Genomic DNA, 22,141 nt, shown 5'->3' on the forward strand with positions numbered 1-22,141 from the left:
GGCCCATCTCAGAGACCCCTGCTCAAAAAACACTTTGACATTTTTGTAATTACACCTTTTCTCTCCAGCGCAAAGCTACTCAGCAGCTGTCGACAAACTGAGGGGTCACATTGCCGCTGCACAAATATAACAAGGCTGTGTTTAACCTATTTAATCTTACAGATCACAGCTGTAGATTTACTTTCTAAGAGTTTACAATTGTATTGATAATACATGATCAATTTGTCACCTGTTTAGCGTCAAATAGATACATGACCACAGCTGTTAAAAATAAGATACAGTCGTGAAAGGGTCTACTGTTGATATATTATTTTGAACAATAAATGTTCCCTGTAGAATAAAGAAATAGTTGTCAGTTGTTAGTTACTTACAGTACTGAAGTGCAATATTGAGGTACTTGTGTTTCTATTCTCTTAATTCATACTTCTACTCCAATACAATTCAGAGGGAAATGTTGTACTTTTTACTCCACATCATTCATTTGACAGCTAGGGTTACTAATTATTTTTCAGATCAAGATTTTACTTAAAAAACAAATGATGAGCCTAAAGAAATACAGTGCATCATTGAAAATTAGAGTAGTGATTTTAAGCTTAAAGGTCCCATGCCATGGTGCTCTTTGGATGCTTTTATATAGACCTTAGTGGTCCCCTAATACTATATCTGAAGTCTCTTTCCCGAAATTCAGCCTTGGTGCAGAATTACAGTCACTTGAGCCAGTCCCACAATGAGCTTTCCTTAGTATGTGCCATTTCTGTGTCTGTAGCTATTGAGGAGGAGAGAGGGGGGGGCAAGGTGGAGGGTGGGGTGTGGCCTTGACTTTTAATCACTGTTATATCACTTTTTTCAACATACTATATACTATGACAATTTTTGACATGCTATACTATGACTTCATCACTTTTTTCGACATACTATCCTATGACTTTTTTGATGACTTTACTTGACCTACTATACTATTACTTTTGGCTTTTTTCAACATGCAATAGTATGACTTTTATATAATTTTTTTCTACTTTACATACTATACTGTGACTTTTGTATCACTTTTTTCGACATACTTCACTATGACTTTTTTTGATATACTATACTATACATTTTATATGACTTTTTTGAGATACTATACTATGACTTTTTTGTCACTTTTTTCAACATACTTTACTATAATTTTATAATTTTTTTTAGACATACTATACTGTAATAAATTTTGACATACTATATGACTTTTTTCGACATACTATACTAAGACCTTTTTTTCGATATACTATACTATCACTTTTTTTTATCACTTTTTTCAACATACTATACTATGACTTTTTATCACTTTTTTCAACATACTATACTATGACTAGACTATGACTATTTTTGACGGACTATACTATGACTTTTTTTGACTTTTTTTATACATACTATACTATGACAATTTTCGATATACTATACTCTTACTTTTTTTATCACTTTCTTCGACATACTATACTATGATATTTTAATGGCTTTTTTTCGACATACTATACTATGACTTTTCATGACTTTTTTCAACATGCTATATACTATGACAATTTTCGACATGCTATACTATGACTTTATTTTTCGATATACTATATTTTATGAGTTTTAATGACTTTTTTTAACATACTATACTATGACTGTGTATATGGGCGTGCGCTCTACCAGGTGAGCTACACAAGCACCCTACTATCTTTTTTAATGACCTTTCTCGACATACTATACTATTACTTTTTTCAACATACTATGACTTTTTTATGACTTTTTTCGACATACTATGCTATGAACATTTTTTACATACTGCACTATGACTTTTTTATCACTTTTTTATACATACTATACTTTGACTTTTATGTCACTTTTTTCAACATTTTACACTATGACTTTTCATGACTTTTTTCGACATACTATACTATTACATTTTTCGACATACTATGACTTTTTTTAATGATTTTTTTCGACATTACTATACTATGACTTTTAATGTTTTTTTTAGACATACTATACTATGTAAATTTTCGACACACTATACTATGACTTTTTAATTACTTTTTTTCGACATACTGTACTATTACGTTTTTATCACTTTTTTTGACATACTATACTATTGCTTTTTATCACTTTTTTTTAACAAACTATATTATGACTTTTTCAATATACTACACTATGACTTTTTAATGGCTTTTTTCAACATACTATACCATGACCATTCATTACTTTTTTCAACATACTATACCATGACTTTTTTATCACTTTTTTCGTCATACTATGCTATGACCTTTGTTGCCGTACTATTTACTATGACTTTTTATCACTTTTTTCAACCTACTATAATATAGATTTTTTGACATACTATCCTATGACTTTTTTATAACATTTTTTCGACATACTATACTATAACTTTTTATCAGTTTTTTACACGTACTATATTATGCGATTTTGAAACACTATACGATCACTTTTTAATTACTTTTTTTGATATACTGTACTATTACTTTTTTATCACTTTTTTCGACATACTATACTATGCCATGACTTCATCACTTTTTTCAACATACTTTACTATGATTGTTTTTTCGATTTACTATACTGTGACTTTTTTATGACTTTTTTCGACATATTTTGACTTTTCTATCACTTTTTTCGACATACTATACTATGACTTTATTTTTCGATATATTTTATGACTTTTTATCACTTTTTTCAACAAACTATATTATGACTTTTTTCAATATACTATACTATGACTTTTTAATGACAATTTTCGACATACTATACCATGACCATTCATTACTTTTTTCAACATACTATACCATGACTTTTTTAGGACTTTTTTTCAACATACTATACCATGACTTTTTTAGGACTTTTTTTCAACATACTATACCATGACTTTTTTAGGACTTTTTTTCAACATACTATACCATGACTTTTTTTTTTATCACTTTTATCGTCATACTATGCTATGACCTTTTTTGACATACTATTTACTATATCTTTTTTATCACTTTTTTCAACCTACTATACTATGAGAATTTTTGACATACTATCCTATGACTTTTTTATAACATTTTTTCGACATACTATACAATGACTTTTTAATTACTTTTTTTCGACATACTGTACTATTACTTTTTTATCGCTTTTTCCGACATACTATACAATTACTATACTATGACTTTTTTTTTTCGATTTACTATACTATGACTTTTTTATGACTTTTTTTGACATACTTTGACTTTTTTTATCACTTTTTTCGACATTCTATACTATGACTTTTGATGACTTTTCTCGACATACTATACTGACTTTTCACGACTTTTTGTAGACATACTATACTATTAATTTTTCATGACTTTTTTTGACATACTATACTGACTTTTCACGACTTTTTGTAGACATACTATACTGTGAAAATTTTCGACATGCTATACTATGACTTTTTATGATTTTTTTTGACATACTTTACTATGACTTTTTAATGGTTTTTGCAACATACTATACTATGACTTTTATATCACTTTTTTTGACATTTTATACTATGACTTCATGACTTTTCTTCGACATACTATACTATGGTTTGTTTTGCTATACTATACTATGACTTTCATATTACTTTTATCAACATACTATACTATGAATTTTTCATGAGTTTTTTCGACATACTATACTATTACTTTTTTCAACATACTATACAATGACTTTTTTATCACTTTTTTGACATACTATACTATGACCTTTTCATCACTTTTTTCATCATACTATACTATGATTTTTTATATTTTTTTCCAACATACTATACTGTGACTTTTTAATGTTTTTTTTTTCCGACATACTACACTTTGAATGTTTTATACTTTATTTGGTGGCACGGTGGGTGAGTGAACCATCTGAAGTGGTTTTGCTCAGCTTTGTGAAGCTAGAAACCAGCTCAACGCTGCTTGCTGCTTTGACTGGCTGTGGGCATCTGTTAAATGCTACTTGCTTCTGTGATTGTTGGAGATTGGGCTGCTTCCTTGGGGCAGCTGTTGCTCAGGTGGTAGAGCAGTTGCCTATCAATCGGAAGTTGCTGGTTCAATCCCAGGCCCTGCAGTCCAATGTCGAAGTGTCCTTGGGGCTCCAGTTGCTGCTCCATCGGTGTGTGAATGTGTATGTTTATGTGATAAGCAGGTGGCACCTTATATGGCAGCCTAGGCCACAGTGTGTGAATGGTGCCTGTATTATGTAAAACGAATCGAATAGTCGTTAAGACTAGACACTACTAGAACTACAACCTTAACCCACGAATTGCCGCTTGCAGCTATAATTCATGACTTTTAGATGGATATACTATACCACGACAATTTTCGACATACTAAATATACTATGACTTTTCCATCACTTTTATCGACAATTTTGTACTATGACTTTTTTATCACTTTTTTCAACATACAATATGACTTTTTAATTGCTTTTTTCGACATATATGCTTTGACTGTCTTTTTACTTTATTTGATGGCACAATGGCTCAGTGGTTAGCACTGCTGCAACTAACACAAGCAAATAGGCACTGCAGATTTTCTTTGACATACTATACTGTGACTTTGTTATGACTTTTTTAGACATACTATACTATGACAATGTTCAACATACTATACTGACTTTTTTCGACATATTATTTTTGTTATCGAATATATTCATCCAAATTAAAGCCAGCAATTCAGTTTAGCATCAGCTTTTACAAAAACTTTCATACAATATTGGTATTATTCAGCTTCTTTAAGACATTCTTATTAATTAGAACCATTTCCAGTTTTCACCACAACTTCACCTTCTTACACATTTTAACCAGCAATTCAGTGTAGCGACTGCTTTTCAAAAAAAAACTTAAAATGTTCCACTTTTGTTTGATACATTATTGATATTATTCAACATTTCAATGAAATTCAAACTAAAACCATTCCCACCTTTCCAACTATTCTCACTACTTCACCTTCTTCTTATGCAAATATGCCAGCAATCCAGTTTAGCTTTAGCAATTTAGCTTTTCAGAATTCACATGCATTTTGTTGTTGTTGATGCTGTCTTTCTATTGCAATTGTGGCGTTGGTGGCAACTGTGGCAGAATGTCAGAGCATATAATAATTTCGGACTCCTAGAAGATCCAGGTGACATTGCTTACAGTTATTAGCATCGACAAAGGGAGCCTTTTTAATCAGAAAAGTGGAATACTGATTTTGTTTTCCAGCTGCTCCAAATTCCCACCTGGGTCACACAGCACCACAAATATGGAAGTAAATCTGTTTCATCCATACATCAACTACCAATGCAGCTAATTAAATATCAATATGTGACCCAATCTGCACTTCCCATACGCATAGACAATTACCTGCCTAACTGTGAAAATGAAAGAGGCCCACAGAAAAGAAAATCACAAGTATTCAAACAGGCCTGCTGCAGAATTATGCGTGCCGTAATTAATTTGCCATTAAGACTGGATTGATGTCGCCTTCATGATGCAGAGACCCACGCCATAATTGCCTCTGGTGTTGCACTAACAGCTTTGCCTCATTACTGAAACAGATGCTAATTTAGCAGAGTGGCTTCAGGTTGACAGGTGTGTGTGTGTGTGTCTCCAAGTGGATCGTTCCGCAGTATTGGGCTACATGTAAAGTGTACTGCAAAAGGGAAATGAGGAGTTGAAAATACATCATAATATGCAACAGCATGTTCATGAGGGGAGGGGGTAAAATATTTTCCTTTTTGGTGGAGCATCTTTTAATCGTAATGAATGGCACAGGCAGTAATTGGTATGTGAGGAGAAAGAGACTTAATAGCTTGGGAAAACAAACCTTTCTGCTGAATTATTAAGCTGTTGAGCTTAATTATTTGTTTTCGACAACTTGGCTTTCCTGTTCTTCTATTCATTAGGCTAATTGTAACCCTCCTATATTTTCTGAAAACCACTCAATAACTCAAACAAAACTGATACTTCAAAAGATGAAGATTTGACAACAAACCCCATTACATATTCAATGGCAACATCTTCAACTATTTGGAGTGAAACTATACATGCATACTCATACAAATAAACAACATTTATTTAGTTTGTTCATGACATTAATGTCTCAGTCAGTTAATGCAGTGCTGCAGTGCCATACAGCTGCAGATGAGTCCTACACCGTACAAGTGGTGTGTTTCACTTCCTTCCATTGCAGGATACCTAATGTGGAAGACTTGCTGGTGAGTCCACATCTCAAGAGCTTATTGCATCCACAAATACTGCCTTACATCTTCTTCACCCGTTTCTTGGGTCTTTGGTTGAAGACGGGCGAGGTGCTCATCAAGGAGTCGGGAGAATGTGAAGCGTAGCTGGCGTCTGACGCCGCGCCTCCGGGAGACGGCGCCATGGCTCCTCCTGACTCGCTCATGGTGGACATGGGCCCCCCCTCCTCGAACACATCTCCACCCAAGACACCGTGGTGATGGTGGTGGTGATGGCCGGCACCCTGGCCCTCCTCGCCATCCTGCGGCTCCATTTTCACCTGTGGCCACAGTGGGGAGTTGTTGGCTCCGACCCCACCTTAAAAGAGAGGGGAACCAATTTAGCAAACGTGATCTTCCACCAGGAAATTGATCAAATACACTGCCTTAAAAGTCTTAAGGTTAGGATTAGGGTTTTCTGTCTTTATAAAGTGTTATTTCCTGCTGATATTTTATTTCAACTAACACAAGAAAATCTCTGAGTGTCTATCGCGATATGTATAATGCAGTATAATCCAGTTAATATTGCGATGACGATAAAAAAAATTATATATTGTGCAGCCCTAGTAGGAGCCTAGGCCACTGCGAAGGCATGGCCACCTTTGGTTTTGAGCCTAAATTTCGGCACAGCCAGAAGACCGTGGTGAGCAGATCTCAGTGATCCCACAGAGGGAGGGGGACACAATTATTCAGACATATAAAATGGGGCCAGTCCATGTAGTGCTTTGTACGTGATTAAAAGAAATTGTAAATGAATTCTGAACTATAGGTTACCAATGCAGATTGGCCAGCACTGGTGTATTGTGTTGCCTACATCTAGTCTTAAGACAAGTAAATCAAACAAGGAAGGTTTAATCTAGAGTCTGTACACTTCTATTCCCTCTGTAGAAAATGTATAGATGAATGCAGAGTAAACATTTGAACGGAATACTGGTCTCACCTGAGGTGTGGGGAGAATGGTCACCATCCAGGCCTGAAGCCAGCCTCTCAGCGTGGGTCCCGAGGACTCCCATGGGCAGCGCTTGGTCCCCAGAGGCCAGGTCGGCCTCAGGCTCCTCGCTAACAGGGAAAGAGATGTCACTCATGGGCTCCTCCTTGATCCTCGGGGGCTTAGAGTCCTCCAGAGCCTTATCTGGGTTCACCAGTCGTTCATATTCCTCCGACAGATCTTTACTCACCTGGAGAGAAGAAATATCGGATCTGAGCCTTGATTATCTAGTATTTTTGATTCAATTCATCAATTTGAAATGCCCATAATACAACACATTGTGAAAACAATATTCAGGGATTTGCCAAAGTTAATCACAGACACAAAAGGATCTGCTCTACTTTCTGCTCTCTACAAAGCTCATCAGTTGTATTTCTTTAGAAGTCATGTTGGCACTGAAGACAGTGAATCTCTCAGTTTGCTTTCTGTTTCACTTCCAAGCAGCTTTCACACAAGGTGCCATACGGCCCTTTGTTCTCACTCGTACCACGTTCTTCATGCTTTCTGAGAAGATTCAGCATTGTTGTGGTGAAGCCCTGGCAGCTCACACTGCCATTTCCAAACATTCTTTTCAGCACTGTGCCAAATTGGATTGTTTTCATTATATTTTAATTTGCTGACTAGTTTTCCAATTTATTGTTTAGCCTACAAAATGTCAGAATATAGTGGGAAAATGCCAATAATGAAACTATTGTTTTCCAGAGTCTATAAGGTGACATCTTTTTAGTGTAGGCATTCTTTATTTTAGCTGAGATGGGGCATCCCCACTTTAAAACGCTGTCGGAAACCCTGTCTTCAAATGTCATGTTATGTGCAAGTTAAAGTCCAAAATCCCGAAACATTCAATTTACAATGATACAAAATAACTGAGAAAAGTAGCAAATCCTCATATTGGAGAAGCTGGAACTAGAGAATGTTTGACGTTTTGCTTGATAACGATTCATTGATTATTAAACTTAAAAAAAAAAAAGAATCAAGCAAGTGGTCAATATGGATAAAATCCTTTATCGTGGTGTATGTAGGGTCGCTTTATGTCGCGCTATCTATATTTACTGACATATGATACACAGCATTTTCTGGAAGATCAAATGAGAAACTGTGAATAATAGAAACAGGCAGGAATGACTGAATTAAATACCACACATAAAGGTACTTAATCACATTCATGCAAAAATCCTTTACAAAAAATCCATTGCCTTAAAACTATGAAATATAGATACCACGGTATTAAAAAAAATCTATGCCAAAATCATGGATGGTTGACAATTTTTTATTGTCTTCGAGTGTAGATTGTCAAATAGCACAACCCTACAAACAGTTATGACCCATTCCCAAACTCACCTGCAGCATGTAGCTGTGATAGTCCTTGATCCGCACTTGCCAGAAGCGCTGCAGAGCCAGCACGCTGCCAATGCCCACCTCATGGAACACTTGCTCGACCACATCTGGAAAGGGACTTGCTCCAAGCCGAGCCTCCCGGTCCACCGCCACCCGCAGCATGCGCGAGAGGCGCAGGTAATGCTCATGGACCAGGTCAGTCAGGGTCTCCAGCACGCTCTCCTGGGCCGACTCAAAGCCAGCGTGGGCCAAGATGGTGGCCACTGACTGATAGAGGAGTGGCCTGCAGGAGGGCCAACTCAGCTCTGTGACAGGCTCGCCTTTACCCCTTATGATGGAAAGAACCAGAAGAGATCAGAAGAGATGAAAGGAGACAAATGATGACTGGTTGATAAAATGTCTGAGATTATATCTGTGAAATGTTGAGTAATACTGTATGTAAAAAAAGTTATAAGATCTAAAGTTTGAGTGACATTTGAGCCTAAAATTTAGATGCTTCATGGAACGTATTTAAATCACAAAGACAGGAATGCAGCATCTTGGCTCAGCCACACAGTCAGATTAACTTACTTATAGAAGTCACTTTCAGGGTCACTGTGGCGGAGCACGAAGGGCTGCCGCGGGGCTTTACTGTCCACAGGTAGCAAGTCATCTGGCATGACAGGTGGGGTGGGAGGACGCAGGGGCAGGTTGGTATCCGCCTCCTCCAGCCTGCTGCCACCCTCCGAAGACGCTGAGCTCTGACCCTGAGCTTGGGCCGTTGACAAGAGGCCACGGAGGCGGCGGGCATGCTGACACAGCTGCACTGTGTGGATGGTGAGGCTGCAGGGCTCTGAGGGGATGTCCAACATTGTGGTGGGCCGCGGCCGCTGGGCCGAGGGCTGGTGCAGGGGAGGGTCCTGCATCTCCACCGAGCGAAACTCACGCTGGAGCAAGTCAAAGGAGCTGCGACTGGGAGGAGCCCCTGCAGGCCCGGGGATCTCACCCCAGTAACGCATCATGATGAGGGATGAAAGCCGGAAAGACACAAGCCGGATTCAAACTCTGATTGAATCTGGAAATTGGAAAGGAGGAGAGGAAAGTTGGAGAGACCATCACAATTGAGGATGAAGTGGGTATTAAACAACATCAGATAAAATAGATAGCACTGATTCAGATTTTTTTGACACCACCTTGAATTCACCTAAATCCGTGTACAACGGTTTTTGCTGATACAGCTAAACTATAAGTGCCAAGGGAAGATCACGGCAAATATTAGTTAATAGCTGGGAAATGTATTGCCCTGTAGCCTAACGTCACTTGTCTTCTGATTATTTCGGCATACATCTGACCAATCATGACTATACTACAGAGCACTTAAGATCCACAGTAATCTTCCAAAGTGGTCTCATCACTGTAGTGCGCTCACACGCACAAATGCTTTGACTTACCAGAACTACATAAACAGCCATGCTATTGCATTTTATTTTCAGATTCAAAATAGCTCTTTACCAGCACTTACAGTTCTTCTTCCGACACACAATATGAGACCACTACGCTTCACTAGGTCAGTCTCACTCATTCCAGTTCCCCCATACAAAAACAACTACGGTCAGAAATCCTTTTTCTATATTTACACCAAAATTTGGAATGACTTTCCCCATCACATTCGAACATTATCATCACATATTTCAAAAAGTCATATAAACTGTTTTTTCTTGATAGTCAGACTTGCACACACTGATTGTTCATGTATTGTTTTTAGTCTTGTTTTTCCATATTTAATGTTTTATTTGTTTGTATCTCTCTAGTCAATTACAATGTCCTGTATAAATGTGCCGAAATTGTGTTCATTGTTCTATGTTGCTGCAGAACAGGAACCTGCTGTAAACCAGTTTTTAAACTGAGGTAGGCCCGTTTATTGTAAATTAATTGTTGCTTTTAAATTTTCCTGTATAACAAATGAAATGAAATTAAATGAATCGCTAACACATAAAAAAAAGATTATTATGAGTTCGCACTGGGGTATACGTGCAGTTTACTGTGTCCCAAATTATTTTCCGAAAACTGAGTGTCCCAAATGATGAGGGTCTTATTTGAGACAGGTTGCCCTAACCCTAACCATAACCATAACCATAACCATAACCCAAACACCTTCAGGTTCATAATTAAAGATATTGTATGATGAATTTGGGACACTAAACTGCACGTATACAAAAAACATTTGGAATAACGCAGGTAAAGTTAATTCAATTTTAATGGTAAAAGAACTATTTTGAAATGATTCGCGTAAACTAAGAGAGAGAACAAACAACTTATTCATGGAGGAGCAACGACTAAGCTAGTCAGCCAGCTACGTAGCACGCATGTTTAGCTAGTTAACTTGATATATAAGTTAAAAACATTAACAACAACAACTCACGTTACACAGGGATGGTTGAAACGTATGTTAATGGCCCTTGTATATTTGAAGGAAGTTGCACAGGAACCAACGTTAAGCCTTTTCGTCCTTGTTGCAAAAAGAACTCGGGTGAACAGCTGAACGAGATGTTTAGTTCCACAACAAACCATTTATTTTGACTGGCATAACCATGATACATTCCATTATAATGCCGTGTGTTCGTGTTTGAAAATATTTTTCAATCTCTTTTTTCTTTGGATTGTATCACGTATTAGCGAATTTATAGAGGCTTGGAAAACCCGTGCGAAATTCACAGTTGCACCAAATAAACATGGCTGCTCCCCCGCCGACAGACGCGAGTGTGAAAAATACGGAGGAGCAAATTACCTCTGCAATGGAAACGGACGAGTGCTCGGCCGCAGAAAATGTAAGAAAACCGGAAAAGAAAGCAGTACACAAAACTGAACCAGAAACAGAGGACACTTTTAAAAAACCAGCTCTTTTCGCAGCGCCTTCCCTCACCAGTAAACGCGGTAACGTCGCTGCTCCGTCCAAACCAACAACAACAGCAGCCGAGACAAAACATGTCAAAGAACGTAACGAAGCTGAAGTTGTAGACACTAACGTTACTAGTGAGGATTCTTCTGGTCATGTAAACGGGAAAAAACCTACCGAAAAAGGCCAAGAAGAGGACAAGAAAGGCGGTAAAGACAACAATGTGGCTCCTGTCAAAACCAAGCCAGAAGCTTTGGCTAAACCCAGGGTGCTTCCTGCTAAATGCCCCCCCGCTGGTAAATTCCCCCCTATCCCATATACAGAGCCGCCCTGGGGTGGCGTAGCTTCAGATATCCCCTATGCTCTGGAAATCCTTAAAAACGGCACCATAGTGGACACGGTACCCCTCACGCAGAAAAGTTACTTCGTGGTTGGACGTTTACCTGTGTGTGATGTCTCTTTGGAGCATCCCTCCATCTCCAGGTACCATGCGATAATTCAGTACCGCAGACAGGCTGGAGGGGGGGAGTCCGTTGGCGAGGAGAGAGGCTTTTACGTCCATGATCTGGGCAGCACACACGGCACTGTGGTGAACAAGAACAAGATTCCGCCCAAGACCTACATCAGGCTCCGTGTGGGACACGTCTTAAAGTTTGGTGGGAGCACAAGGCTTTTTATCCTGCAGGTAAATCCTGAATGTGGACCTTCTCTTTATACCATCAGTCAATATACTGACATGAACATAGACAGCTTTGTGATGGATCACTCTAGACTTTGAGTACAGTCAAGGCCGGTTATCCAATTCTCTCACCCTCAGGTTGATAATAACATTCACTAATTATATTTAGGACAGTGTGCTATTATTATTTGTTTTACTACATACACAAAAACGATACAATAACTAAGAATAAGGCAATCAAAATAAAAACTTGATTGAATAATTATTATTTAGCCCAGACCATTGTTATCATTTATAACACTAATATTGCAATCTTCCCACTCTGCTCTAGCTTCTTACAAAACCTCAAACAGTCCGAAGAGGCAACCGTTCAAAGCCTTCAAAAACCATGTTAAATCTATTTTTCAAAACAGGAAGCTCACAGTCACATCCGATGGATCCATACTGTATATTCTACTCATTAAAAGGGACTCACAAAACAAGATTTCTTCATCCATGCCTTACGTAGTGCTGAAAGATTAGGCTAGTTGAAAAACTGATGTCAGTAGGCAGAAGATGTCTCCCAAAACAATTTGTATTATTTATTAATCATTTGTCAAGTAAAAACGCTAAACAGGTGCGTGTTCCAGCTTCTCAAAAATGAAGTGCTGCTTTGCTCTCATTTATATTTGAAATTGAATATCTTTTTAAGATTTTGGCATCTGACGTCACTCGGCCATTATGCACGGAAGTGAGAAGCTGCAGCAGGAAAGTTTCTCAAAACTAACGTTTTCTGTGCACTTGTGCTTAGCAGAAAAATAAACGTGAAGAGCAGTTTAGTAATGATAGGTTGATTCATCAGAAAACTATTTCTGATGAATTTCTGACGACCACTATTTTGATAATAATTTAAGTCATTTATCAAGCAATTTGGCATTGACCGTTTTGAAGTGCATATTGTACTGTTGAGTATTTTATAAACAAGTGTTGTACTTTAATGCAGTCATCGTTGTAGCCCACTCCTCATCTCAGCTAGAGGCCACTGCTAGCATAACACACCCGAATCTCTGACTGAACTCTCGGTGGTGAGTTGCATTGTGGGTAATGTAGGCGGCAGGTTTTGCCAAGGAAGACGAATGGGTGAAATAAAATAGACAATATCTCTGGTTCTGCTGCATTTTTTAAAAAAATTTTAAACTGCCCTTTCGTGAGTCTGACGGTGTTAAAGAAGCGCAATGCTAAATCGGTGGCGTACTCTTCCCCTTTCCTCCTTTTACAGGGTCCGGAGTTTGATGAGGAAGAGGAGTCTGAGCTAACAGTGACAGAGCTGAGGGAGAAATCCCGGAAACACATGGCAGAGCTGGAGAGGAGGATGATGGGAGACGGTTCTGATGCTGATGATGATGATGATGATGAGGAGAAGGAGAAGAACAAAGACAACAAGGGCCAGAGCAAACTGTCAAAGGACGAGTCAGGCTGTTCATGGGGAATGGGTGAGCTTTTCTGCTGGTTGTAGGATTATGCTGCAGTGTGTTACGTGTCATCTGTGTTGCCATCCTGAGTGAGTTGGTGTCAACTTTCTCTTAAGTAACTAAAGAAGCATGTTAATCCTTTTGTACTCTTCTTTAATTCCATCTGTCTCCATGAATCCACCCTGCAGCTGACGAGGCTGTCCCAGAGGAAGACGAGAATGAGGAGAACCCTTTTTCAACCGAGTTCCACGAGGACCAGGAAGCTGCCTACCTGAAAGACCCGAAGAAGGCCTTGCAGGGCTTCTACGACAGAGAAGGTGAAAAGACTTTGTGTTAAAGGTCCCATGACATGGTGCTCTTTGGATGCTTTTATATAGACCTTAGTGGTCCCCTAATACTGTATCTGAAGTCTCTTTTATATAGGCCTTAGTGGTCCCCTAATACTGTATCTGAAGTCTCTTTTATATAGGCCTTAGTGGTCCCCTAATACTGTATCTGAAGTCTCTTTTATATAGACCTTAGTGGTCCCCTAATACTGTATCTGAAGTCTCTTTTATATAGGCCTTAGTGGTCCCCTAATACTGTATCTGAAGTCTCTTTCAGCCTTGGTGCAGAATTACAGCCACTAGAGCCAGTCCCACAATGAGCTTTCCTTAGTATGTGCCATTTCTGTGTCTGTAGCTATTGAGGAGGAGGAGGGGGGGGGGCAAGGTGGAGGGTGGGGGTGTGGCCTTGACCAACCTAGACGTCACTTTGCTCGTTTGAAAGCCATGATGTCTCTCTCTTTCTCATGGGTGGGCCAAATTCTCTGGGCGGGCAAAGCAGAGAAAGGGGAGGTAACCTTGCTCCTTATGACGTCATAAGGAGAAGATTCCAGATCGGCCCATCTGAGCTTTCATTTTCTCAAAGGCAGAGCAGGATACCCAGGGCTCGGTTTACACCTATCTCCATTTCTAGCCACTGGGGGACCATAGGCAGGCTGGGGGAACTCACATTAATGTTATACAACCTCAAAGTGAAATTTTCATGCCATGGGACCTTTAAATATTACATGTCTGCTTCTTCTGTTTTTCTAGTTCTTGTATTCCTTGACTTCAACTTTGGCGTCCTTTATTTTAGGAGAGGAGCTGGAGTTTGAGTACGAAGCCCAAAGCCACGGCACCTGGCTTTGCAGAATAAAGTGAGTGACTCAATTTATGATTTGTAAAGTTTCAAAACAATGTTTCCCTTGTCGTCAAGTGTGTATAGAGTCACACAGTTCATGGTGATGCTTCTGTCAGGCTTCCGGTGGACGATGCCCTGGGCCGGCAGCTGGTTGCCGAGGTGACCCACACAGGGAAGAAGAAAGACGCAGCCGTCCAGTGCTGCCTGGAGGCCTGTCGGATGCTGGAAGCCAGAGGGCTGCTCCGCCAGGAAGCAGGTGTGAACTCAGCTCCAGCGGGAATGTCTGAAAGTAGAATTATGAACGACCACCTGCAGCGTTTATGGCTTGTCGTCAGGAAGATTGCAATAATAGTTCTCCCTGTTTAACATCTTCATTTCTAGTGTCCCGCAAGCGCAAGAAGAAGAACTGGGAAGATGAGGACTTCTACGACAGTGATGATGACACCTTCCTGGATCGAACCGGCACTGTGGAGAAAAAGAGGCAGGAACGAATGAAAAAGGCGAAAAAGGTTGAGGAGCGGCCTGAGACCTATGAATCATTGGTAAAAAAAAATATCTGCTGCTGTTTATACACATGACAGACACTCTGTACATCTTTAATCATCACCTTATAATAGTCACTATTGTCTTATTTTATTAGCTTTGAGCTAAATGCTCACATCAGCATGTTGCATGCTCACATGGACGCTGCTGACGTGGTATAATATACAGTATATCATGTTTACCATTCTCACCATCCAAGTTTAGCATGTTAGCATGCTAAACATTTGCATATTGGCACTAAAGTGGACAAGTTACAATTTCCGACCTGGTGATGGAGTTAATGACAAATGTAAAAGGATCACCAAAGTTATTACAATTCATCCTTGGGGAGGATATGAATGTCTGTACCAACTTTCATGACAATTCATTCAATGTCTATAATACACATTTCACTCAAAACCAGTGGTGTAGTCTAATGTATTGTAATGGGTATACTGTAGGCCTACTGTATAAGTATGGGCCAGAATGGGACTTTGAGGGGGTGGGGTCTGAGTGTGCTCCCCCAGGGAAATTTTGATAAAGGTACTTCCACCGTAAATTGGTGCATAAAAGTGTTTCCAAATGCAGAAAATGAAGTTGTTGACGCTCATAACTTCCCTGGGGGAGGACACCCAGACCCCCCACTCTGATATGGCCCCCCAGTACAGTATACCAGTGGTGTAGTCTAATGTATTGTAGTGGGTATACTGTACTGTATATGTATGGGCCAGAATGTGCCTTTTTTTTTTGGGGTGGGGGGGGGGTCCTCCCCCAGGGAAGTTTTGATCATCAAAGACTTCATTTCCTGTATTCTGACACACTTTTATGCACCAATTTAGAGTAGAAATCCCTTTATTTAGCCTATGTGAAGAAAAAAACCATTGACAAACATGACAATTCTAAATATGTCAAAAATATAATGGGAAGTATGTTGTTGCTTGTCATTGGGCATTTTTAAGAGGGTATATGAAAATCCTGGAGCTTTCTTAGTGGGTATACTGCGTATACTTGCGTATCACGTAGACTACATCACTGCTCAAAACCACATGGTGGCGCCAGAGGCGACGTCAGGGGATCACCACAGTCAGAAGAATTCATCCTGTGTGGACTTTTTTTAATTTTTTTTTTTTTTCATTATTATTTATTTACATGCATAAAATAATTAATATATAGTTGATATATAATTTGCAAGGGAACGTGAAGGAGAATTGCTTAAAAACCCCTCAAGGGCTTGAAAAGTGGCATTTTCCCGGCAGCATATTACAGGAAGTAATTGTGTCAGTGTAATATACACAATTTGTATTCATCAATAATTTTAAACACATATAAAGAACACTGATACAATCAAGTATACACAAACGCCATCGTTTACAGACTAAGAGCTACATTCATGTGACAAAATAGATCTATAGCTATGGATAGCTGTTGCAAATAGATATTTGTGGCAAAGTTTATAAATAAATGTTGCCGTGTTTCAGTCTTAGACCGAAGTGGTGACTGACCGACAAACTGACATTGCCGTCTACAGAGCCACACCACTGGCATGGCTAAAACTGCCATCTGCTGTTTGTTCACTTCAAGTAGCAAATATCAAAAAAGACCATACTGCCCTCTGTTTTTTCTTGCTGCAGTATTTCTACCCTATAAAACCTCAAACCTTATAAACCACACAAGGAGCCCGTGTCTCCTCTTTGTCAAAATAATGTTAATACATGTATAAATGCAGGTGCTCTCTGTAGGGTTAGGGGAGCTGCGCTTTGTACCATAAATAACAGAACAATTGATTTCACTTTGGAAACAACTCTATTCTGTAATGTGTAAACTGCACTTGTACTGTAATGCTAAGCATACTGTATGTTTCTGTAGTAACATGTATGTATTTGATGTCATGTAGGTGGCCAAACTGGCAGAGGTGGAAAAGGAGCTGGCAGAGACCCAGAAAAAGCTCAATGGTGGTAGGGGAGGTGAGTCAGGATTGTCTGCGTGTTCACTGTTCTGTAGACAGATGCCACAACCATACCTATAGACTCCTGTTCTTCTTGTGTTTTTCCATGTTTCACCCCCTCCTATTAGACTCCTCCGGCTCTTCCACTGAGGACCCCCTGGATGCCTTCATGACTGCAGTGCAAAGTGAGGCAGTGATGGACGCCGTGGAGCGCAGGAAGCTGCACGTGCACGTCGCCGACTTGCGCAAAGATGCTCAGAGGCTCCGCAAACTGGTCGAACTCACACGGCCCGCCCAGATGCCCTCTCTGCTGCCGAGGTTAGACACAGGTCCTACATTCGGTGTGTCATACTGCTGAGAATTCTATTTTAAGCAAATGCTCAAAACCCTGAAATATCAGCACATCCACATAGATTGTGTTAAGTACCGGAATGAGTTTTATAGCTTCTTCTCTGGAGTTAACTGTGCTGAAATTTATGGAAAAGTCTTTTATTCCAATATATATTAGGTCTTATTTCAATACTTAATATATATTTGATGTGTATGTGCTGTGATAGTGGTAGCTCAGAGCCAGAGAAGCCTAAAAAGACATTACCTCTGTTTGGAGCCATGAAGGGAGGAAGCAAATTCAAACTGAAGACTGGTACTATTGGGGTAGGTGTTGTTTTTCATGTAAGTCTCATCATGTGACTCTTTCATTCCCTTGAAAACACTGCATTTTTTGTGTGTCTTTTTGCTCAGCCTGTTTTCTTCTCTCCTGTAGAAGTTGCCTCTGAAGCGCCCCACCCTGCCCGCAGAGCTCTTCAACATGAGAGAACTTCCACCCAGTGGAGAAGAGGAGGAAGAGGAAGACGACGAGGCAGAGAAAAATGAGGACAATGACGGTCAAGAGTCTGCGACTATCACTGAGGCTACTGAGATTACAGATGTTGACTGTGAAGAGTCCAGTGCATCCATGTCTCAAGAGAGGACCCTTTCAGGGCAGCCAAGGCAGCAACAAGCACGGTCCCAAGAGCCTCAAGGTAAAAAGACATGAGAACTGGAGGAAGTTATTTTTTTAAGTAGACATTAACAAAGAAAAATGATGAAATATCTAGCAAAGTGGAATCTATGCAACTTTATAAATGGAATGTTCATTTTTTCAAAACTTGTGTGTATCCTAATTATCACACTTTATATTTTTTGATTGTCTGACTTGATATTAGAGCAAGGCCACGAACACAGGAGAGGTGAGGAGTCTGCTGACACAGAGGAGCAGGTTCGCCAGCGCAGCAGCAGCAGCAAGGCTGTGGCCCCATCGAGTACAGGTGGCTACTGTGTTGTACTGTTTCCATATTAGCCTGTGCTCTCTCTAATATTGGTTATCGTGTGTCAGTGGTATCGATGCACCATTGCTAATGTACTATACTTACATCTCCATAGAGTCCAAAGAAGCAGGCGACAGAGAGCCAGCAGCAGAGCCCAGCCCCAGAAAGAATGTGAAGAAGAAAGTGATGGGCCCCAGCAAAGTATACACACACACACACACACACACACACACACACACACACTATCTAGCATACAGAAAAGTGTGACGTAAATTGAATTTCCTCATGATTTGTCTCCACAGCCACCAAGGCAGCTCTCAGGACCGTATCCAGAGGACGACCCTGATTATTGTGTCTGGGTGCCTCCTACAGGTAAACCACCTGACTGGTCTGACTATTTGCACTAGACTCCAAGACTTATTTGACCAATTCATGTCAAGCAGCAAGCAGTTTAACCTCAGTGTCGCATTGCCAGACCTATCTCCGAAGAACTGTGTCAGCGCTGCGGTAAAAAGCACTCTGGCTTGTTTGTATTTCTTTAAACCAATCACAGCCGTCCTGGGCGGTGCTACGCTCCGATAGTGGAGATAGCGAAATGGGAGGGACATCACGCGCATGAGATGCTTTGGATGTCAGGATTTCAGGGTTTCCCGCAGCACTTTGCAGTTAAGGCGGCCGCCTAAGCAACGCGCGCCTGCCGCCTTAACTACGTCGTCCAAAAAAATAAGCGAATGATCTAAATCTAACGAAGCAGAAACGCTTAATGTCAGATAGCGTCCATAATAATTGGACTTTGGGTTAGATTGTTTTGACAGTTTTCAGTGGTTATGAGGAGCACTATGAGAGAGAAATGTGGTGATCACTGATCGTTGTTTAGGTACATTAAACCACGTTAAGCTTTTTTCATGTTAGTACTTATAAAGCCCATGAGAACCGTGGAGAGTCAACCCACAGCCGCTCCGCTGCCCTGCTGAAAATGTGAAGCAGAAACGCTTAAAGCAGCCATATTATGCTCATTTTCAGGTTCATAATTGTATTTTAAGGTTGTACCAGAATAAGTTTACATGGTTTAATTTTCAAAAAACACCATATTTTAGTTGTACTGCACCGCTCTCTCTCACTGCTGCAGATCCTCTTTTCACCTGGTCTCTGTTTTAGCTACAGAGTGAGACCTCTTTTCTTCTTCTTCTTCTGTACTATCTTTGATTGCACTGCACATGCCCAGTAGCTCAGATGTAGATCATGTCAGCTAGCTAGCTCCATAGACAGTAAAAGAAAGGCTGTTTCTACAACTTCGGTCAGTTACAAGGCAGGATTAGCTGGGAGACTTCTAAATGAGGGCGCACATGTAAGTAGTTCTTTTGTAGATTATGGTGAACTTGTGTGTGTTGTAGCAGTGCTTTGCTATTGAGAACGAGGTAGCATGCTAGCGTTAGCATGCTAGCGTTAGCATGCTAACGCTACGAGCTAATGGTTACGGTTAGCCTGCTCGTTTCGGCTTGTGACGTCACAAGCCGTGCCGATTTTGAACAGCTCACCCAGAGACTGAAGGCAGGACACATTCAGAAACCATATCTCACTCTAAACAGCATGGATGGATTTTTTTCAAAGTTTGTATGTGTGTGGAAGCACCAGAGACAAACATAACACCCCAAATCCCAGAAAAAGTGATTTTTTTTTAATAATATGGGCACTTTAATGTCAGATAGCGTCCATAATAATTGGACTTTGGGTTTGATTTTTTTGAGTTTTCAGTGGTTATGAGGAGCACTATGTTGTTTATTCACATTTAAAGGGATACATCCGTTGAGCCATACTAGCATAACCATAACCCTATTGCTCTTTGTTCTGATAAGTAGATAGAAGTTCTTTGTCTAAATCTTTAGACTTTTTGCCTGAATGAGTTTTCAAACCTGGTAAAAAGAAGCAATATCTGGATTTCAGATATGAAAAAAAGTAGGTACCAAGGATAACTTTAAACAGCACCAGTGCCATTCTCATACTTTCACAATGGAGATGCGGGCTTCTATGTCGGTAACTTGACAAACACAAGACACTGACAGCTTGTAAGTTCACGGCCTACTGAGCACGGGAATGAAGGGGTGACATTTTTAAAGAACATGGTGAGAGGAAGTAAACGGGCTTTTATGGTCCATTGGTACAGCTGAAATTGCAGCATTTTCATTGTTTGCTAAGGAATGCAGATCAAAGTCACCTAAAAATGATGAGATAAGCTTGAATCAGATAAAAATGGAAACAGCTGCCAAACTGAGCTTGGAATCCGGGTCAGAACTAATTGCGCTACGTCATTTTAGGATTGCGATGATTTGATGGCTGCATACAAGTCAGCAGTTAGGGAGCTGTACTTTACTGGTCAATTGGAGGAATTTGTTCTCAAGGGGCATCTCAAGCATTTTATTTCTTTCTTTGAACATGTAATAGAACATGCATTGGTACATAAATGTGAATCCTTTTGATGCTAAATCTAGCTTTTTCTCCACTCATAGGTCAGTCTGGAGACGGCCGTACACACCTAAACGATAAGTACGGCTACTGAGGGAAAACATAAGAGAGCAAGCTCTTGTGTCTCCACTCCACCAGCTTTTATACTGCAGATAATACCTGCAACACGAAGCCTCCAGTCTCCTTAGCTCTGACCATTAACCCCCTCTACCCATCCCAGTCCCTGTGTGTGGTTCAGCTTAGAAAAGACAGAAACATGGCAGCCTGTAACAGACAAGGGGCTTGCAGAGGGACAATAATGCTGCACCTTTCATTATCTTGTGGGGATATTTGCACTCTGACTGCCATAAACAAAAAGCACGCCATTTCAATTCACATTAAACTGGCAAGCTTGGGGAGCAGACACTGGGCAGTCAGCCTGCTGGCACCTTTCACCCATGACAACAATAGAGATGGGTAGCACTTGAATTGTGTCCTTTTATTTGAATTCTATATCATCCAAGCAGAAAATGGAAAGGGACAGAGCAGGAGCAGTAACTGATACCTGCAACTGATCTGAATTCAGCTTTCTGGTCTTTGGCTGCTCCTCTTGCATTTAAATCCACCTGACATCCAATCTGTATCCCTCCCCTATTTGGCTTCAGTCGATCGCTGGCATAACCCAAAGTGTGTAGCAGGGAGGGAGAAAGAGGGAGAGCGTTGAAGCAGCTTTTCTGACCATCTGGACACTTGGATGGCTTACTGGATGAAACGCAAGATGATAATGACTCAAGCTAATGGGAGTGTGTGTCTGTTTCTCCACCAACACACACACACACACACACACGTAGCCCAACCTTCTCAAAGTTCTCTTTTTAACAAGATTGTCTTTATGAGTGAGTCAGCTATTGGTGTGTTTGCCTAGAGCAGGATTCCTCGCTCTGTGAAATCCCACTCAGTGCTGTTCTGTTGGTTTACTGCCATACTCTCCACCCTCTTTTCTGTCATTTCTTCTCAAAACACAAAGTAAACTGTATTTTGTTATATAAATGTAAAATAAAATTGTCTGTACATAACCGGTGAGTTCTTTTTACACACTTCACATTCCCCCTATTATATCCACTTACACTCACTCTCTCCTAAATTTTCCAGCCATCCGTCCTCTCCGGTGTACACTTCGG

At 40.1% G+C, this 22,141-nt stretch overlaps 2 protein-coding genes across 4 annotated transcripts; one reads left to right on the top strand and one right to left on the bottom strand.

Annotated features, from left to right (window-relative positions):
* Positions 1–6,080: 6,080 nt before the first annotated feature.
* supt7l (SPT7 like, STAGA complex subunit gamma) lies at positions 6,081–12,022 on the bottom strand. 2 transcript variants are annotated; one of them, XM_031321209.1, is made up of 5 exons: positions 11,894–12,022; positions 9,146–9,629; positions 8,579–8,903; positions 7,190–7,427; positions 6,081–6,568 (listed from the first exon to the last, which is right to left on the bottom strand). In XM_031321209.1, exons 2-5 carry the CDS (start codon positions 9,574–9,576, stop codon positions 6,273–6,275), a joined length of 1,290 nt encoding a protein of 429 aa, XP_031177069.1. In that variant the 5' UTR covers positions 9,577–9,629; positions 11,894–12,022; the 3' UTR covers positions 6,081–6,272. The 2 variants fall into 2 exon arrangements, with proteins under 2 accessions (XP_031177069.1, XP_031177068.1); XM_031321208.2 differs by lacking the exon at positions 11,894–12,022 and adding an exon at positions 10,977–11,099.
* Positions 11,171–22,036, top strand: LOC116065666 (solute carrier family 4 member 1 adaptor protein). Of its 2 annotated transcripts, none has more exons than XM_031321206.2 (14): positions 11,171–12,135; positions 13,388–13,601; positions 13,769–13,897; positions 14,700–14,760; positions 14,861–15,000; positions 15,126–15,286; positions 17,161–17,230; positions 17,340–17,529; positions 17,769–17,865; positions 17,975–18,233; positions 18,417–18,518; positions 18,634–18,719; positions 18,821–18,890; positions 21,026–22,036. In XM_031321206.2, the coding sequence occupies exons 1-14, from the start codon at positions 11,287–11,289 to the stop codon at positions 21,073–21,075; spliced, it is 2,478 nt and encodes an 825-aa protein (XP_031177066.1). In that variant the 5' UTR covers positions 11,171–11,286; the 3' UTR covers positions 21,076–22,036. The 2 variants fall into 2 exon arrangements, with proteins under 2 accessions (XP_031177066.1, XP_031177067.1); XM_031321207.2 differs by having other exon boundaries at positions 11,171–11,382.
* The last annotated feature ends 105 nt before the right edge of the window (positions 22,037–22,141 follow it).

The sequence above is a fragment of the Sander lucioperca genome, chromosome 18 (genome assembly GCF_008315115.2).
Source record: "Sander lucioperca isolate FBNREF2018 chromosome 18, SLUC_FBN_1.2, whole genome shotgun sequence".
Classification (NCBI taxonomy): domain Eukaryota; kingdom Metazoa; phylum Chordata; class Actinopteri; order Perciformes; family Percidae; genus Sander; species Sander lucioperca.